The 18,860-nt window shown below is 39.6% G+C and overlaps 1 protein-coding gene across 1 annotated transcript in view; it reads right to left on the bottom strand.

The window, feature by feature from the left end:
• Positions 1 to 734: 734 nt before the first annotated feature.
• Positions 735 to 18,860, bottom strand: part of HDAC9 (histone deacetylase 9) — a 455,676-nt gene continuing 437,550 nt past the window's right edge. Inside the window, exons 26-28 of the mRNA XM_059466708.1 lie at positions 16,306 to 16,459; positions 7,153 to 7,219; positions 735 to 2,556 (exon numbers count right to left, since the gene is read on the bottom strand). Of these exons, the coding sequence (XP_059322691.1) occupies positions 7,180 to 7,219; positions 16,306 to 16,459 (194 nt within the window). The 3' untranslated portion in view covers positions 735 to 2,556; positions 7,153 to 7,179. The remainder of the gene's footprint in view (positions 2,557 to 7,152; positions 7,220 to 16,305; positions 16,460 to 18,860) is intronic.

Raw genomic sequence — 18,860 nt, 5'->3', positions numbered from 1 at the left:
CTTCACTTGGCTTTAATCCCCTTCTGGAGCAGCCCTGGATACGTGCCAGGAGGTAGGGGTTTCCATGTGCAAACAAAGAGCCTGTGCCTCCCAGCTACCCTCCTCTCTGCTCAGTTTTCACATTCAGGTGCATTGAGGTCCACACACAGAAGCAATTCAATCTGTGAGCTACTTTTAACAATGTGCAAGTGATCAAAACGTGCTCACAACAAACACACTCCTTCCTCACTCCCCTGCTTTTGTGGGTGCCTTTCCCAAAACAGATCTGTTCTATCAAGGTAACAGCTCTGAGTTTTACAGCAGCAGCAGGGCTGGAGCAACACCGCGACCCAGAGCGTTGCTGCAGTGCTGGGTATTCCCCACCGCCCACAAAGCAGGGCCCTTGCAGCTTTCCAAACAGTGCATGTGCTATTTAAATTGCTTCACTGGGAGGAGAATTATGTGTTCTGCAACGCCTCAGGACAATGAGCCAAAGGAACTATAGAATATGAGCTTGGTGTTAGAGCTGGAGCTCTGCAATGCTCTGCTTTGTGTGTGTTTTAGCCTGCTATGTAACATTACTTTTACATTAACGTTTGTGGTTCCTTTTTTATGCACTCCAGCTTCACCATGCTTCCCCTTTTATATTTTAACAGTCAGAATCCTATGATCCAACCAGGGTGGCATGTTCAAAGCTCCACTTCTTTTTCACACTGATTAAAAAATAAAACAGGCAAAAAAAACTCCTCAGAGTATTGAACTAGCTTACTTCAAATAGCTTTTATTAACACTAGGACAAGACTATAGCCAAAGAATTATACAAAACACAAAACAAAAGGGATTTTAACAACTTGGTTGAAGACTATTTCACGCCAATCCAATGCTCATATATCTATAATCAACAAAGTTCTGGAGCACAATATTACTTAACATTACTCATTGGATACTTGCAGATACAAAAATGTATCAGGAATAATAACAATGGTTCCTTTTACTCTTATGGAAATATTACTATCGACCTTTAAAAATGTTGCCCTTTGGGTCAGTCCCACTGATGCTTTATCCTTTAGAATCTGCTCTGCCTGGAAAGACAAATTACAGATAAACTTTCAGAACTCTGAGCAAAAGGACTGGTTTTTATCATGGAAACAGATAGCAACATCAATTTCCTACGGAAAAAATGGACATTTCAGCTGTGTATCCCTAGACCAAAAAGTCAGTCTTTGTAAAAACCCATGGCAGTAAGCTTGCTTTGAAAGCCTCAGTTATGACTTCACCAGGTATTGCTTTATGCTTTCCTACTGCATCTTAACTTGGAATATTAAGCCAATCATGAAATTTAAAATAGCAGTTAACTAAGCAGCAAGAGACATGAATATGAACCTGTTCCCCTAACATATGATATAAACACGCTCAGGAAGCCGGCAGAATAGATCCAGCAGAGTCAATTTTCTTTCAGACAGACTTTTCTAGGAACTTCATATCAGAAAAAATTATGTGAGGGCAAGCTCAGATATTATACCTGGGCTTTTTATACAGTTTTGTGCGGCTGAGTGCAGAGTTTGGGTTCCTCGTCTAGCTGCCTCCCAATTACCCAAAGCCTGTTAGAGGGATTTAAATGGTCTTTGAATCAGGACATCCCATGGTTCTGCTACTGCAAATGTGCCTCTGGCCATGCAGGCATTGGAGAGAAAGGGGAAATGTGTGGAGATCTTGGCACAGAATCCTTCTGACCACACAGCACCAGTGCCACTGCTTGCATGCATCACTTGTCTTTAGACCATCCCCAAGAAGCATGTCTTTGTCACAAATCACAGCCCTTAATAATGGCAGCCCAGCTCACAGAGTGCTAATTGACATCCAAGGAGCAGTATCTTTGATGGTGCAGAACAATTTATATTTTGCTGTAATCTATGCTAACATTCTTAACCACGGAGCATGGCACTGGAGCAGGATGAAGGATTGTGCAGAAGAGGCATAACTGAGAGTTGCTGGAACATCCATCCTTTTTGGTCTTCACTTTCTGTAGTGTGTGATTTACTAGTGATTAGAACTGAGCTAGTAACAAGATCTCATGGGACAAAACCCTTTCGGATCAAGTGAAAAAATGACATTGTTAAAATCAAAATGGGTTTCTTTTGAGGCTAGAGAGGAATGTAAGTTTCACATTTTCTTTTTTTAACAGTCAGCAGACAGCCAGCTAAATAGTACTCTTAAAATACTGCTGCAGTTTGGATCTGTTACAAAAATGAAGCATTTAATTGCTGCAAGAAGTGGCAAAGATAAGCTATTCTCATTCCCACACCAAGGGCAGGGAATCTGTCAGAAAACAGACTTTTTTCAGATGCTTTTCTATGTGTTACAAGGGTGAATTCAATTACAGGTACAAAAACAAAGCAAGTGACATGACAAAGAAAGATCTTAAATGATAATTTAGGACCTGAACTCCTTCAAATCCAGGGGGAAAAAACACAAGTAGCAGAAACTTGATTTAAGAGAGATCCTTTCCTGTGGCAGGTTCCATACAACACATCCCCCCTTCCCAGGTACATATTCTGTTTTACTTCCACATGGAGTCTGTAAAAAAAAAAAAAAAAAAAAGTATAATGGTTCACAAAGCTCTATTGTGACCTTTAAAAATAAAACAACCATGCACTGCTATGCTTCTGGAAAGGCCTCTACTGAGGAAAAAATAATTCCCCTATCAGTCATGTTATGAAGCGTCTGCTGGGGGCTGAGAACTTCTTGGGCAAATGCACAGAACACACATCAGCACACATAGTGACTGCTGCTGCTGCTGCTGCTGCTCAGGAGAGAAAATAGCCAAGCCAGGTTCACATCTGCATGAGTTTGGGCATGCTGGTGGGACAGAGGGGACATTTCCCAAAGAATAGGTGCTTGCTGAGCACCTCCTTGCCCCTGCAAGCTAACAGGAGTTAGTTGTTTTACAGCCATCAGTGCCTTTGGAAAAATTCCCTCTAATTCTTTGTCCCAGACACATTGCCCTGAAAGTGTCCTGCTGTCTGTCTACAAAAATTAGTCATTCTCTACATTCTTGTTCTCTACAGGACCTCGGGTGTTGGCTGCAGCAAAACCTTTCTAATATTTCATCTCCGGTTATGACTCTCAGCTTTTCAGAGAGGCTGCACTTAGATACACCAACTAAAATAGACAGAAGCTTGTTTTGCCACTTATATTCAGCCTGTAGCATGTTGTTGACTTCTTTGCAAAGTAAAGGCATAGCCATCTTTATTTGCATAAAATTTTCCATTTCTTTTATGATATTTATTTAAGATAGCTTAATGATTTTACTTTTTTCAGATTCACTTGGAATTAGTTGCTTCATTTGCACTGAAAGAAAAATTAGGAAGGATAAAAAAAAGGGAATAATTCTGTCATCTTTACACTGGCAAAATTCCCAAAAACTTTGATTACCCACTAGAAATGTTGCCTGAAAAGAGATCATATAATCAAGCTGCAAATTATATTAAAACCAAATGAGCATATACAGAATTCCTCCACAGAGTCCAAAAATGAAGTGCAAAACACTCATGAAGATTTCAGCAGTTCTGAGATTTGCTGTTCATCATTGTTCTTACTCCAGCCCAGATAAGAGCCTTAAGCTGGATAAAAATCATTATTTTCTTGATCTCCTGAGTCATGTCTCTTTTTAGGTTTCAGTTTGTACTATGAACTGAAGGAGCTAAGAATACAAGAAAAGTACAAGAAAAGCATAATAATACAAGAAAAGCTTAACTGAGCTTAATACTTTGTTCCTAATGCTAGAGAAGAAAACGAACTTAGGAGCAAGCATGTTAGTGGGAGTTGCTGCTGAGGCGTCTCTCTTTCTGGTGGTTGGTGACTGGTGCAGGGGCAGAGCACAAATTACTTCAGAATTCCCCCATGAGGCAGAGATTTGCTGCCAATGGCAATGGCAGCCTGGGGTGGAGGTGCTGTGGGATGTCCTTCTGCCTGCCTGCAGCCCTTGTACCTCCAGGACCAGAGGGTCACCCTGGCTCCGAGTGCTCCCTGCTGCCTCCTCATCTCCACCTTCCCCATGGAATTACACACAGAAACCACCCCCATCCCATCTTGTTTATGCATTTCAGCTCAGTTTTAGATGTAATCTAAGCTCAGACATAGATATTTTGGCAGTCAACTTGAAATATCTGGGACTGAATTTTCAAAGGTGTCAATCTCTCTAGCCTAGTGGGAAAGGTCTGTGGGAGACATGAGACTTTGATGTCTCCTCAAAAATTGGAATTTTTACATTTGAAACACACAATTCATGCATCTTTCTGAAATTCTTGCAATCATTTGTTGAATCCAGTTAAGACTGGGCAGTTTTTAAGAGTGTCTATGTGAATATTTCCCTGGAACTATGACTAAAATTGCTGGAAGATATTTTAACTCCAGTCCATGGGGAGCTATTGACAGTAATAAAAAATACTGTGAGAAGAAAACAGCAGCAAGTGAAACTGCCCTCTCAGAAAGCCCAGGTCTGCTTTGAAGGAAGTGTTGATATTCACCATAAGCCTCAATCATTTCCCAGAGGGCTGTAAGATGCCTAGGAATGACATAATCAAAAAGCAATGGTGTTCTTGACTTAAAGGGGAAAAGAAAAGCAGGGGCTGATCCATCTCCCATCAAAATCAAAGAGGACTTTGCTGTTGACTTCAGTCAGAACAGAGTTCTGGACACAATCTGTGTGCAGTTTATTAGCACACTTGTTTATCCGAACGATCCTAACTTCTACCAGCAGCATGTCTAGATATCTGCTTGGGACTACATCTGTACAAATGTATAAGTGTGAGTTTATAGTGTGGTTTAATTCAAATTATTCTGGCATTTTAAAATCATTTTCAGCTAAAAAGACAGCTTTAGCTGATTTGCACCCCAGAAGACATACTTTGATTGGAAAAGCTTGTAACTCACATTTCAGGTTGCAATTCATACGCAACTTCATGCAAGCTAAGGATACAAACAGATTTTAGGGTTAATTTCAAAACGACGTTACTATGCACTCAATTAAAATTTTTCAGCCATGATTTCAAAATGTGAAAAGCTCTACAAATTACCCAACTCATCAGCTACAGCCCTTGGTTTCCTTGAAGGGAATTTTCTTTGAAGACCATAACAAAATCACAGTAAATGGCAAGTAAGATTGCCATCAGAAGTCTGCTGAAAATGCAGGAGGAACTCCTGATTGCTTTAGTCATGTGAACAACCCCTTCAGAACAGCCCAGAGTCAGGCAAGGTGGCTTACACCAGGAGTTAATTTAGCCTGATGGGACTCTTTGCATTACTAAAACGAGCATGGTTTTCGCTTGTAAATGGGGGGTAGAATTTTATTTCACTTTCTGAGGGTCAGAATTTTATTTCCCTTTCTAAGGGGTATACATTCATTCCAGAGTAAACCTTTCAGAATAAAAGTTTACTTCACATTATAGGAAATGACATCCCTGTTTTTAGATTTCCCTTTTCAAAGCATGCCTCAGATTTCTAACTTGTAGTGGAGAGTTTTGGTATAAGTAATAAAAGTCTTTAAAATTAAAATGCTAATCGTAAACAAACCCAAATGCATGAAAGATATAGTCTGACTGCATAACAAAAGAGAATTATATAATTCTATTTGAGTGAAATCTTTCATCTTTGATTTACAGGTTTGAGTCTGCCTATAACTGAAACCATATTGTTCCATATCTTTCATATCATGGCCTTCCCCAAAATCTTGTTTTAATTAAGGTTCCTTTCAGATTTCAGAATAAAAAGCATGACAGTCTTCACTTATGGCTTTAATATATATCCTTTTCTTTTTTTCATTTTTTGAATTTGGCAAATATAAAAAAAATGAACATCACTTGCTTTTAAAAGCTGAGCAAGCTATCAAACACTGCAAGCTGAATACTTCCAGGTATCTCCCGGGGTTCATTAGGTGAGAAGGTTGTAAACAAAATAAAAGTTACTGTAGCAGAGTTTTGTTCATTTGAAGTACTCTTACATACATGCCCCATCTCTCTCTCTGTGACAGTAAGGCAACACGTGTAACAGTTTAAGCGTTCATTTTCAGCTAAAGGCACAACTCTATGTTACGTTCTCAAACATGGAATTAAACAGCTAAAGTCACATTGCAGGGAGATCTTGCTGCACTTCGGGGATCTAAAATAAAGCCTAAACCCTTTGAAGCTTCTTAAGCAACATCAGTTCTCTTGGTGCAGGACTACATAAAAGAATCAGTTGGTATTCACAACACGACCTGTAAAAAACACTCCCACACAACCTCCACAGAAACACCTGAGCTTCAAATGAGCTGCACGCAGTTACTGAAGGTCGCTGCTTTGGAGTCAGAACGCAGAAACATTTCAGAACAAACCAAAAACACGTTTGAAAAACTATCCATACTTGATCTCTGCTGCACATATGGTGAGCGCTACTGTCAACTACAGAGGGTACAGCACTTTTTCTTAAAGGCAAAAGATCATTTTAGAGAATCATAAATGTGTTTTTGTGATAGAAAAGATTACATGAAATGGGGAGGGATGCCAGGAATAGGGAAGAGAAAATAAAGCACCACCAAGCACAGTACTTCAGGGGATTTATAGTACAATAAGAAGTGCTTTCCCTTTAGCTAAAATCTCTCATCATAATTTAAACGCTTTTCACTTATTCAGCTAAGAATTCATTACAGGAGGTTAAAAAATGGCACATAAAATAAGGGTGGGGGTTTTTTCTTCATTACACGGAGCAAAGAAAACAAATTCTATTAACAATTTAACACAGTATGAAAAAAAATTATCCAGTAAAAAGTGTCAGAAAGTGATTCACGGAGTTCACAGAGTATGTTGCTGGCTGTTGCATTTCTCATATCTATAATCTATCATGTAGAATTTTGCAATACTCTATTTCACAATTTGTGTTGGTGAGTGGGTCAAACAGCATTAAAAAAGCATGCTCTGGGCTCTCTCTCCCAAGTCCCTTTTTCTGTAACTCTAGAATTGTGGCGGTTACATTTAAGGAATCTTTCAGGCTCTTTCAAGTCCATCCAAAGAACAAGTGAAGCTGCTACTCTGAGTTTTGTGCCCAGTGTTTATGTTCCATCTGATCTGTGCCACCCAAGAAGCAGACAAGACATGTCTGAGGGTGCTTTGGGGGATACACAATGATGTCACCCACAGGAAATATCAGGGAGGACTTGGCACTTCACAAGGCTGGCTCTTCTTCCATGGGCTCACCAGCAGCTCTGTAAAAATAAACAGGCAATCAGAATTCGGCACAAGAGTACACAATGACATTGTAGATTTCCATGCATAATCAAAGCTGATTTTTCAGCTCTCTCAGATGTTTATTTGTGTTATTCAGCTATCCATAAATAGAGTTTCTTTCCTAGGAAGTATAAACAAATGTCAAGTGGAAAAACATTTTAGATCCAAGCAATCACCGAAAATGTTCCTGTTTATATTAAAATATGTCAGAATATTTTATAACATTTTGTCCAGAAATGTACATGCTTTGTGTCAACAGAATCAAAAAAATTAATGAAAAAAATAGCTGTGATAGTTATATTTTACAAGCTTTTGGAGCTAAAAATACCTGCATTTATTTTTTTCAGGCGCATGCCACTAAAGCAAAATTGTTCACTAGTAGCCAAGTAGCGCTCCCTCTGAGGTTCTTCTCCAGTCCCCTAGTTTCTGTTTTGTATTTTCATAAACACATTGCCTGTCTGCCTGCAACTTTGAAGACTAAATCCTGAACCTGATCAGCAGATTGCTATCAAAGAAAAAGGATCTAATAATTATATAAAATCAGATTATATCTATCTTTTATATGGAAAAATATAAATCAGATATAATCTCTGGGAAATTATCACCTTAGGCAAGATGAGCTCTCTAAGACAACCAATAAGAAAATGATGAGGACACATATGCTGAGATGATGTCAAGTCTTGCAATTCCTCGTATCTGACAAGCTACTGCAACTGAGGAATATGATGGCAATTATAAAATGGGAAGCTTCTGAGATCATGGAGAGACTTCACTATTGAAGGGCAAATAATTTGGACAGAAACCGATTTTCATCTCAGTCTGTCAGCCTTAAGAACTACTCTAAAATAGTAACTTCAAGCAATTTTGAAATCAGGGGAAAAAAGTAAATGTAAATTAATAAATGAGATGTTTACCAGTTAATTCTTGTAAGCCAGTGTAATAACTGCTTCAGTGAAACATTCCTAAAATATTCAAATTCATGAGATCTCATGGAAAAAAAAAATAAGGGGGGCTTGCTTGGGCTTTGATAGTTCATTCAGCAAGGAAGACAGAGAATTTTAAATGAATCTGGAATTTATTAAAGCTTTTTCCAATGAAAATATGAGCAGTACGTCTTTAAATTATTTTTATATAGGTTATTCCTTTCTGATTTGGAATGATCACTGATAGTATGTTGAAAAATATGTGAGATGAATGACATGTGAAAAAGATGATCTTTTTCAGACTAATCACTTTCCAAAGGGTATAAACTCTAAAAGATGATTAATCAATGAATCTCAAATCTTCAGTTCTTCACCACATGGTGGAGGATGTTTCCTATGTACCGTAACCACTGGGGCTCCCCGCTTCCTGAGCAGTGAGGTGAAGCCCCCTTGCACTCTCCCTTTCCCCCCTTTCCTTTGTTCTGCTTGCAGCAGAGAGCGCACAGTGGCAGCCAGGGTGAGATGGAGCCCTGCCTGCTGCTGAGGTGCTCAGGTGCAATAAAAAAATCACACTCCAGGTGAGGAATTCGTAGGGTGTGTTGCTGTTGTGTTGACCTCACACTTCCACTCTCTCCAGCCATTTGTGGGAGATCTGAAAGCCCTCTGGCACAACAGAGAGGGTCAATAAGCCCTAGTTAAACATCCAGAACCTTATGGCTCTGTCTGGAAAGAAGATAATTTGGAAGCAGATGACAGCTCAGTTTTTAGGTTCTGAAAATGAGAAACAATATGTGTCAATAGATTTCAGGTGGTGATTGGCAGATCGGGAAGGAGTAAAGCTCTGGAAAACCTCTAGAAGTGAGAGTAGGGGTTTGGACAATTCATAAGAACCTAGGGAAGCAGTGCATTCAACAGTCTGTTCACATGTGTTTGACTTCTGGGACTAACATTCTCATGAACATAGTACAATTGAGGATCTTATATAGAACTTCTTTCACTGTGAAATTTTTCACTGACAAAGATGCTCCTGAGGACCGGGAGTAGCCTTCACTGATCTTGAGTGTTATATTCTAATATATTCCAGTATATTCCAGCAAGAGGCCAAAATTCTTCACCAGCCAGAACATAAGCACTGATAATAATTTTTACGTAAAAGGGCCAGATGAAAGGTCCTTTTTAGGAAAGGGAGATAAAATTAGAATGACATGGCAATCTAGATCTTTTCTTGCAGTGTAGGTACTCTCGCAGTCTTCTTCAGTCTCCTTTTGAAGACTTATGTGTATGCTTTAACTTCATTGTATTAGTGTCAGAGAAGTTACTGGATTTACCCAATGGCTTATCATTAAAAACATTTGTTTTTATGAGATAACGCTCAGGCCTTAGGCTAGAGTTTTGTGTGAGAGCCAGTACTGTTTTGGGGTCAAAGGACAGAGAGAAAAACACTGTAAATCCCTTAGCACTGAGCAGAGAATCAATATATACCCATTCTGACAAAACCAAAAGTTGTCAAAAGAAAAATCGAGGGGGCAGAGTCTGACAGGCAAAATTTGTGTTACTTCAGCTTTGTCACTGTGAGTTACATCAGTTCAGTCAGTCCTCCTGTAGCTGACAGGAAGTTGGCATAAAACCATAAAACAGGCAGGACTCCCATCCCACACTGTATGCTCAGAGCAGTTCCTCGAGATGCAGATGTGAGCTCAGGTCTGATATAAAACAAATCCATGCAGCCAGCAAATTCAGAAAGACACCAATTGAGATTGCAATGATTATAGAACCACAACTGTTATTTTTCCCTAAGGCTGCACTGTGGCTCCTTTAAACCACGAGTTCCTAGGAGCTGAGCCCTCCTGCATTCACTTTGCTTTGGTGTGCTGTGAAGAGTGCTCATCTCTAGCTCTCTATATGTAGAATTCCAACTACGGCAGAATGAAATAATCTCTTTGTAATTAACGCTAAGCAAAATGCCTCAAAATAAATAGATGAGGCAAAAATTTTACCATATGGGTAAAATCTGGAAAAACATGTGACATCTTAAATATTGTACTGTGGCAATTAAGAATAAATATTATTTACGAGAAAAATATTAAAAATAATTGATATCTATAATTTTTTAAAAAAGTAGTATTGAAGAATGTAGATAAGCTCTGTACATCACTCAAAAAAGAAAATGTTTCTCTTATTTTCTTTTTCAAATGAGCATTACAGAAAGTTCTCTTAACTAAATTGTCACACACAAAAAAATAAAAATTCAAGGTATGTTTCCAAGGTAGAAACTGAACAAAAGATATATTTTTCTGGCCTGGTATGGCTATTTTATGCCATAATCTGTTCCTAATTTAACTCAGCTGTCTCAGGGAAGATCGTTGTAATTGAAAAGTGATCCTCTGGTAGCAAAGAGCTGGGGGAAAAAGAGATACATTTCTATATCATGAAGGCGATTTGGGGAGTGTCTAAAGAGGTTAGTTATATAAGACATTCTGAGTAAGTATATATCCTAGTAAAATGGACTTAGTATGGATCAAAGAGAAAGGAACTAAAAGTAAAAAGCCATCCTAGTTTAAGAGCAGAATAAGGTAACTACATATATACCCTCAAAAGAGGAAGTAACGTCCAAACAAGGTAAATGAAATAAAATATAAACTCTGGCAAGTTAAATGTAAACCCTCAATGAAGCAAACTAAAGGAAAGTCTGAAAACCAACATATTAAAAGCATAAAAGCTAATAATAAAAAGATCTTTCAAAATACATCAGAGGAAATGATCAAAGGCTAAAAGGAGCATCAGGGAAGGTAGACCACAAAAGTAAAATGAACTATTTATATCTGGGTTCACTAGAGATGCGTCAGTGAGATTTTATTACTTGCAGATGAACTATCCTAAACTGAATCAGTGCTAGAACAAACTGATACACCAAACATTGCCAAATTTCTAAGAGCAGATGATATTTGTCTGCTAAGTTCCAGGGAAATATGATTAGGATGTTGTTAAAGAAACAGTTATTGAGCATTTTCTGCAGCTTAACTCAGCAAGAGGTAGAGAAGGCAAGAAAAGCAATTCTCCTTTTGGAAACCACAGGAGGTACAGTGAGCCTGTACGGCAAAATTGAAAGCAGCTACAATCAGTGATGGAATTAGTAGGCATTCAGGCAACAGTCATTTGGGTAAGAGTTAGGTCTTAACACTTATAAAGATGGAAATCCTTTCAAATTTATTAAAAATTTCTGAAGGAAATTAGGGAAGAGGAGATCAAGTGATTTTCCTCTGCAAAGAAGGTCTTCCAACAATTTTATCCAAGTGCTTAGAAGAACCTTGGTTGTTGAAAGAAGGTCCTTTCACAGACTGACAATACAAAAAAAGCAGGAATCACAGAATAATATTGGTGAATTTTCACCATGAAGGAATTCTCCAGAGCATCTCAAAAAGACTAGGCAGACTACAAGTAGATTTAGGTGATAATGTTTGCTGACGACACCAAACTGCCAATACTACTCAGCTCCAAGGCCCATAGCAGCATTTCTGTATGGAGGAGAAGACACAACAGAAGCACAGAATACACAAAAGAGGGAGGACAGCTTTAACTGCTTTAACAGCGATGGCTATGACTGAGAGCTTGGAGTTAATGGTAGAGGAGCAGAAAGCCATAGAAACAAAACATCCCCAGTATTAGCTACTGTGTAAATTCACAATGTGCCCTGGAGTCCTGCATGCAGCTTTTACTCCATCTCAAAGAAACTACAAAAAGCACAGAGAGGAGCAAAAAGGTAAGAAATTATTTCCATACCAGCAGGAATACAGAGTCTTGAGAAGCTCAAGCCTTTAAAACCAGATATGGGTCAAAGATTATGAGTAAGAAAGGTGGTTTTCTCTCTCACAATCCAAGACCTAGGGGTTTCCCAATGATTTTATTGGTCAATAAGTAAAAGCAGTGTGATGCCTGATGAGGCTGTGGGGTTCACTACCCAAGTGCTTACCCAGAGATGTAAGCTGCTTCAAAAAGGTTTTGAAAAGTTTATGCCTGTGTATGCATCCTCAAGGCTTTTACACAGGATGGTCAGATAGAGCAGTTAAGATCTATCAACTCACCAGGGCAAGGCTGGCTCTCAGCCTCCTCTACTCCTGGTTCTCTTCCTAATGAACATCCATCAAAGGATGGATGGACGAGAAGGTGAGCAAGATGAGGGTGTAGGCTGGCCTGGGAAAGCTGTTCTGCAGCTCCTGAGCCTGGAGGGGATTGTAAACCCTGTGGGGCACGGCCAGGCATGCGCTGTGCACTCAGCACAGCTGAGGTAGACATCCAAACAGTGAAATGGCAAGTGAAGCTTTATGAGTTGACAAATATGGCAAGTGACCCTAAATGGTAGCTAGCTGTACCCCATGATTCAACCATTTGCTCTAGTATGTAATATAATGCAATTTGACTGAAACTGCCACTGGTAGCTCTGTAACACTAAGAATAAAAATTATACTTTGTTTTCATTTCCATTTGAGTAAAATCTATGCTCAGCTGAACCAGAGCCATAAATTCAAATTCTGATAAATGTCATCTCAAGATTTACTGCTTCTTGTAAAAATAGTAAGTGCAAAAGATCTCTCTCCACACCCTTTTCTTTTTCCATTTTAAGACGAAACATACAGAAGCTCCAAGGTATCAGGGACAGCAGCGTACTGAATATTTCACAGCACACTTTCTGAAACAGATGTCTGGCTAAAGCAAAATTCTAATCAGCTAAATCTGTATCTCACATAGGGAATAAACAGTTATCAACACACAAAAGTTCTGGTAGTTAGAAATGTTTTATAGGGCATGCCTGTTCCTCTAATTGCATCTCTATTTAAATCCCTGTTAGCACCATACATGTTTCCTATCCTATCCTATCCACAAACTCTTTTTTCTATATCTGTACTCTTCCAACATCTATAATCAAGACTCAATTGGACCTTAGGATGCAGAGTTATGCTTTGGTAAAATAAAACACCAAAAGAATAGCAGCTTTACACGTTTTTCTTCATTTACCCTGCCAGAGAAAATCAAGTAAAAAAATAATCGGCACTGTCACTTGAAGAAAAGAAAGAAAGAGAGAAGAAAGAAATAAAAATACTTTATATGGGCCTTAGCCAGGAGCATTTTATCCATCAGTGGTAAATGAGTCAGATATGAGTTGGCCAGGAAAAGAACTGCTTTGCCCAAAATCTGAGTTTAAAGTGAGTCATCTCACTCCAACACCAATATATCCTCCAACATAACTGGCCAGAGTTTCCCGCAAAGAAACTCTTGCTGCTGCTCTTCATCTGGAGGCCTGACCATCCAGAGCTGAAGTCGACAGGATCTCTGCCATTGAATCAGTGAAACAGGCCTGGAGTTGCGGGCCAGAACTATCGGCCTGGCTGACCGTGGTGGGAATTCAGAGGAAGCAAACTGACTCCTGGTGTAAGGAAGGAACCTTTCAGGCTGCCCTGTCAGCCACAGGGCTTCCTGCTCTGCTCCCACCCTACCTACCACAAGCAACTTTCCCAAATGAGCACTCGATGCAAAAGCTTGCAACAGGTCTTCAGAAGGTGACCCCACCTACACCAGTAGGAGCAAGGGAACACCTCCTAACGGAGCCTGAGACCCCACACGACTCCTCACATCCCTGCTGCTCTGTTTGCCGTAGGAAGTGTCTGGAGAAGGTGCATCGCATACATGGTCCTTTATTACAACAAGCATTAAAAAACGTGAAAAAACAGAGCTGAACTCGTCTCTACATTACTGCTGTTTGTGTTGGTATGTACCTATGAAATAGATGGTGTGCTTATGTGAAATGAAGTAAATTATACAGAAACCAAAGCATGCAATGTCACAGGCTCACTCCCTGGACATTCCATGATGGATTTTCATTCACACTCAGAGAGCAGGCAGGTCCTCTCAGGTTTCCTCACAGCTGAGGACTCTCAAAATTCAACTTTCAGGAGGATCACTTTTGATTCCATATTGTTCCTTACATTCATCAGGACGAAAACAAAGATAATGATGCTCAAAAGCCTCAGAAAACCTAACTATCAATTTTGGTCCAGTGGGACAGCATTTTTCTTGTCCTGTCACCTCTCTAATGGCAACTTGGGTTCATGTGACTTCTTTGAGGGTTACAAGTGCAGAAAGAGATTTCAGGACACATGAGTGCATAGGCTTTTTTTTTTGTGCTGCTGACAAATTTTTGCAGCACCACAGAAGATATTCCAAACGAAGTCATTTTTCCACAAAACAATTCATCACAATGGATTCATCCCTACAAGAGTCCAGAACTGATGAAGTGTAATGAATCTGGCAGCCACACGAATTCCACTTGTGCACATTTCAGTACATCCATTTTCTGCCAGGTTTCTCAGCGCTGCCCTGAAATTGTTTTCAGAATGGGTGGAAACTGTCACAGGTTATCAGTTGGTAGGTAATAAGTACAGTAATTAAGTGCAGTGTTAGTCAAAGGGTTATTTTGTTCAAATCATGTAGGAGTAGCAGTTGCTCTTGATAGTTTTGAGTGGAGGCACATAACAAATAAATTTTTTAGTTATTCTCAGCAATGTAAAAATACACAAAATTAACCATGCCCTTTTCCAGACAATTTATAGCTTTAATTTTCTTCACTGCATTATTTCCAATACTTTAACTAAAATTATTTATATTTCAGAGCTATGCACACACAAGTGGGAATTTTCTGTCCCTAGCTAGCAGAAGTGTCTTGTAACTGTCAGAAACTTATATGAAAAACTACATTATTCCTTAGTTGAGCACTGATTACCACAGTCACAAATCTAAAATACATCTTGTGTTCATCATGGACTGTTCTCTAAGCGTTTATAAAGTTGTCTGCAATAATCCTACAACAAGAATAGCCATGGCATATTAAATATAATTACAATTGGAAAGGTAATTATGAAAATACTGTGAACTTTACTAGCTAGCTCCACTCCCTGTGTGTCCCTTTGAGCCATGCCTCAATTCTTTGACAGATGAGTGTTGCCACTGTTGTGAGGGATGCTCATTGCCAAACACATCCACAGCTTTTAGCACTGCACTATTCCCCTGGGTGCCTATCAGTTCAGTTCTGATTAAAAGATGCAACACAGGAGGGAAGAACTGAAGCAACTAAGAAGCAGTCACAATGTAGGAGCCATGGATCTTTCTGGCTCCACTCCCACCACTGCTGTCCCAACCCACAGTTCCCTCCTTTCTCTACTGTTGTTCCACAGCCTGATGAGCTGATGAGTCTCCTTATAAGGCTTTTTTCATCTTTCCTCCCCCCTCCCTTATTTTCTGTGTATGATGGAACCCAAGTAGTTCCACTGCATTTTGTGTCTTTCTCTACTGGTGAAGACCAGGAGTATTTTTCCTTAGAAGAAAAAAAAATAGGAAACTCCAAAAACTTCGCCAGTGGCTTTTCTGATTATAGATGACACAATATTCGGTGGCTACTGTGTTTTTTTCACGTGTAATTGGCACAACACATAATAGCATTTACTGCATCATTTTCTTAATTTGCAACTTGAAAGCAATTTTCATTAATGTGAAAAGCAGATGACAAGCTGGAAAAATCTGCACTCTCATTCTTTGCTGGTGTACTATCATCTTAGTACATAGAAAATGTTGGCCCTAATCCTGGTCAGGATAGCTTTAAGTTTTATACTGGCACTGTTCACATTTCTTCCAGGAAAGTAACTTCTAATGCTTGTCTAATATCACTCATTAGTGATTTAAGTCTATTGTTACTAAATTTATCTGACTGTTTGTTGAACGCCTTCCTAGAAAATTAAAAGAGATTTTAAAAGCTTCTAATGAGAAGAATATGGTTGATTACACTTGACCATGTCTATTTACTTCATATGGATATTGCAGTTTTTATGAAGTAGCAAGAAGTAGACATAGGAAGGAAACAAGATTCTTGTTATAATCATGAACTTTAGTACAGAAATAGAGATACCAAACCCAAAAAACTGCTAATATCTCTGCTTCCAGTGGCTAAGTGATAGAACTGAAATCCAGGGATGAAAAACTCCAGGTATGTCAATTAGCAAATAATTTTGAAACAACCCTTAGTCCTGGTTTCTTCTTCATTTTACTTGGCTGGAGTGAAAGCCTTGTTGTCTGTAATAATTTCATGTACTTACCTGCTGCCTTCCTGAGGAACACACTGCTCAACATCCACTGAAAGAGAGGCCATAGCTGATACTGTTTCTGTCTCCTCCCTCTCTTGCTTCTGAGACTCAGCCAGAGCACAATCCACTGGCACAGAGTATGGCTCCACTGACTTCCAGTACTTGCCTAAGGAAAACACACATAATAATTTATGGGAATTAAAGCTAGCATGGTGGTACAAGAACAGTAATCACTTAGTTCAACACTGAGTGATTATAGTTTAAAATCTCTGTGGTGTAAGCAGTACAGTTGAAATTTCAGACTGCAGTGAAGAGGTCTATTTCTGACCCTAAGAATGCCAAGTTGGAAAGTGCTTTCATTCCAAGAGCTGTGTCACACCCTTCCCCAGAAGGTAATAAACTGGAGGACTAACACACAGACTAATGAACACAGATTGTCAGGAAGGCTATTGGCGTTATCTACACAAGGTGATGGGAGTTCAGAGCAGGGTTAATAAGTAGAAGTTCTGATATGGCACACAGTTAATGCAGAGACAGCAAAATGTAAAAAATGTACATTGTTGTACAAAGTGCTCACACAGCACTGTCTTGAAAAGGAAAGAAGTCAGAAATGCCAGCTCAGACTGAAGTGGTGTTGCCAGAACAATCAGGTTTGTTAGTCCTGGATGTTCTTTCTCCTCCAACCTCAGGGCGTATACTAGAACAGTAATTTAGTTAAAACTTTCATATAGGAACTAGCTGTTGCTGGAAAGCTGCCAGCTATCATAAGGGATAGAGCTTTCTGGTCTGCTATGTAAAAATACAGCAGTGGAATAAAAGCATTAGTATTTTCAGATTTCTGCCTGCAAGAGAAGAAACTCGTCAAGCAATGCAAAGAATAATGGCAGGTGACTCATCCTAAACACAAAATGATCTGCTATTAAGAAGTAGCAGCATGGCTTTTAAGAAACTGTTTGATTATTGGAAACCACATGAATAAGTACAAATTTACATACATATTTCTTAACAGTCCAGTAAAACACTGAGCACTCACTAATTGCCAGGTGGATGACACCTGGGGATTAGGAGCTTTGGGAAGTCTGGGAGCTCTGGACCAGAGCTTACTCAGTGTTTAGCAAGAAGCTTTCAGCAGCTGCTGCAGAGGTTGGATCAGGGTACTTATCTGAGAATTAGACAGAGGGTTTCAACAGCTGCGAAAGAGAGGGGATCAAGCAGGGGACCTTTCCAAGGACTAAAAGGAGAATTTTGGCAGCTGGGCAGCAGGCTGAGCTGAGGTGCTTATCCAGAGGGTAGCTGGAGGCTTTGACAGCTGGGAGGCCAGGCCAGCAGTGGTGCTGCCTGTGCTGCAGAAAGGCTGCTGAAAACTCCCTCTTTGGTAACACAGCTCTCAACACAGTTTGAGGCTTTTGGAAGGATGAACTTTTCCCTCCAGTGAGAAAGCAGCTGTCAATAAAGTCCGAAAATGTCTTTATTCAAAAACATCATTGCAAGATGAAAGCCCAAGTCAATCTTCAAGAACAACAAGTGAGCATGGCCGGAGTGTTTCTTTGAACTCTAATAGTGTGCACGTTTGAGTAGTTAGCAGAATCTTTAAATAACAGGGACCTTCTGGGGATAAAATATAAAGTGTATTAAGTATCCTACAAAGTTGAGATTAAGTGTTAGGAGGTTGGCTTTGCTCCAAAAACATGAAAGACAGAGCTAAAAAGTTATGTACATAACAGTAGGCTCAATGATTGGAGCCTGGCAAATTTTATAAAAACAAGACAAAAATATTCTCTATTATTACTGTGCTCAGAGACCATATTCTCTATTCATTAAAAAATACACTAAAAACAAACAAAAAAGTTATATGAGCATTCCACAGTGTTCTCACAGATCCTACGTACAAAAGTCAGTCTTTGCAATATACACCCAATTCAAACCCTATAATTTATGAGCTAAATGTTCACAGAGTGGGCGGGGCTTTTGTTGCAGAAACAGATGTGCAAGAAAATCAAATCTGTTGGCATGGGAATAATACCCCCTCTTGCCTATAAAAGAAATGAACCCATGTTCACTGCTGGAGTTTTCAAGGGCTTTTATTCATAAAATAAAATATTAGTACCCAGCTACCACTGTGTTGCTCTCCTGCAGCAACAATAAAACAGCATCAGTGAGGATTGCTACATCACATTCGCTCATTCACACACACAGGCTTGCACACCAGCTGCCCCCTGAATCCTGACTTTCTTGTAACATTAAAACTCAGGGCCAATTCAAGCATATTAGTGGGCTCTCTGCACCCATTTAACTGCCCTTGACTCCCAAGCGATTGCTGGTGTTCTTTGTTTCCCCTCACTGAGAGCTGTGTTATGAGAGGGGCTGCAGTCACAGAGGGAGCAGAGTCAGGCCAGGAGGCAGGTGGCAGCCCATATACTGCAGTGGAGGGTCCTGGAGAACGGAACTACCTGGCAGAGTGTTTGTGGTTTGTGGGGGAAATGTTTAAGCAGTCACAATTAGAAATAGCATCCAGGTAGCAGCAGGTACCTCATGAAAAGAGGGATCTGTGATGCTCTGTGGAAAAC

Source organism: Ammospiza nelsoni, chromosome 1 (assembly GCF_027579445.1).
Source record: "Ammospiza nelsoni isolate bAmmNel1 chromosome 1, bAmmNel1.pri, whole genome shotgun sequence".
NCBI lineage: Eukaryota > Metazoa > Chordata > Aves > Passeriformes > Passerellidae > Ammospiza > Ammospiza nelsoni.
This window is presented reverse-complemented; position numbering and strand designations above follow the sequence as displayed.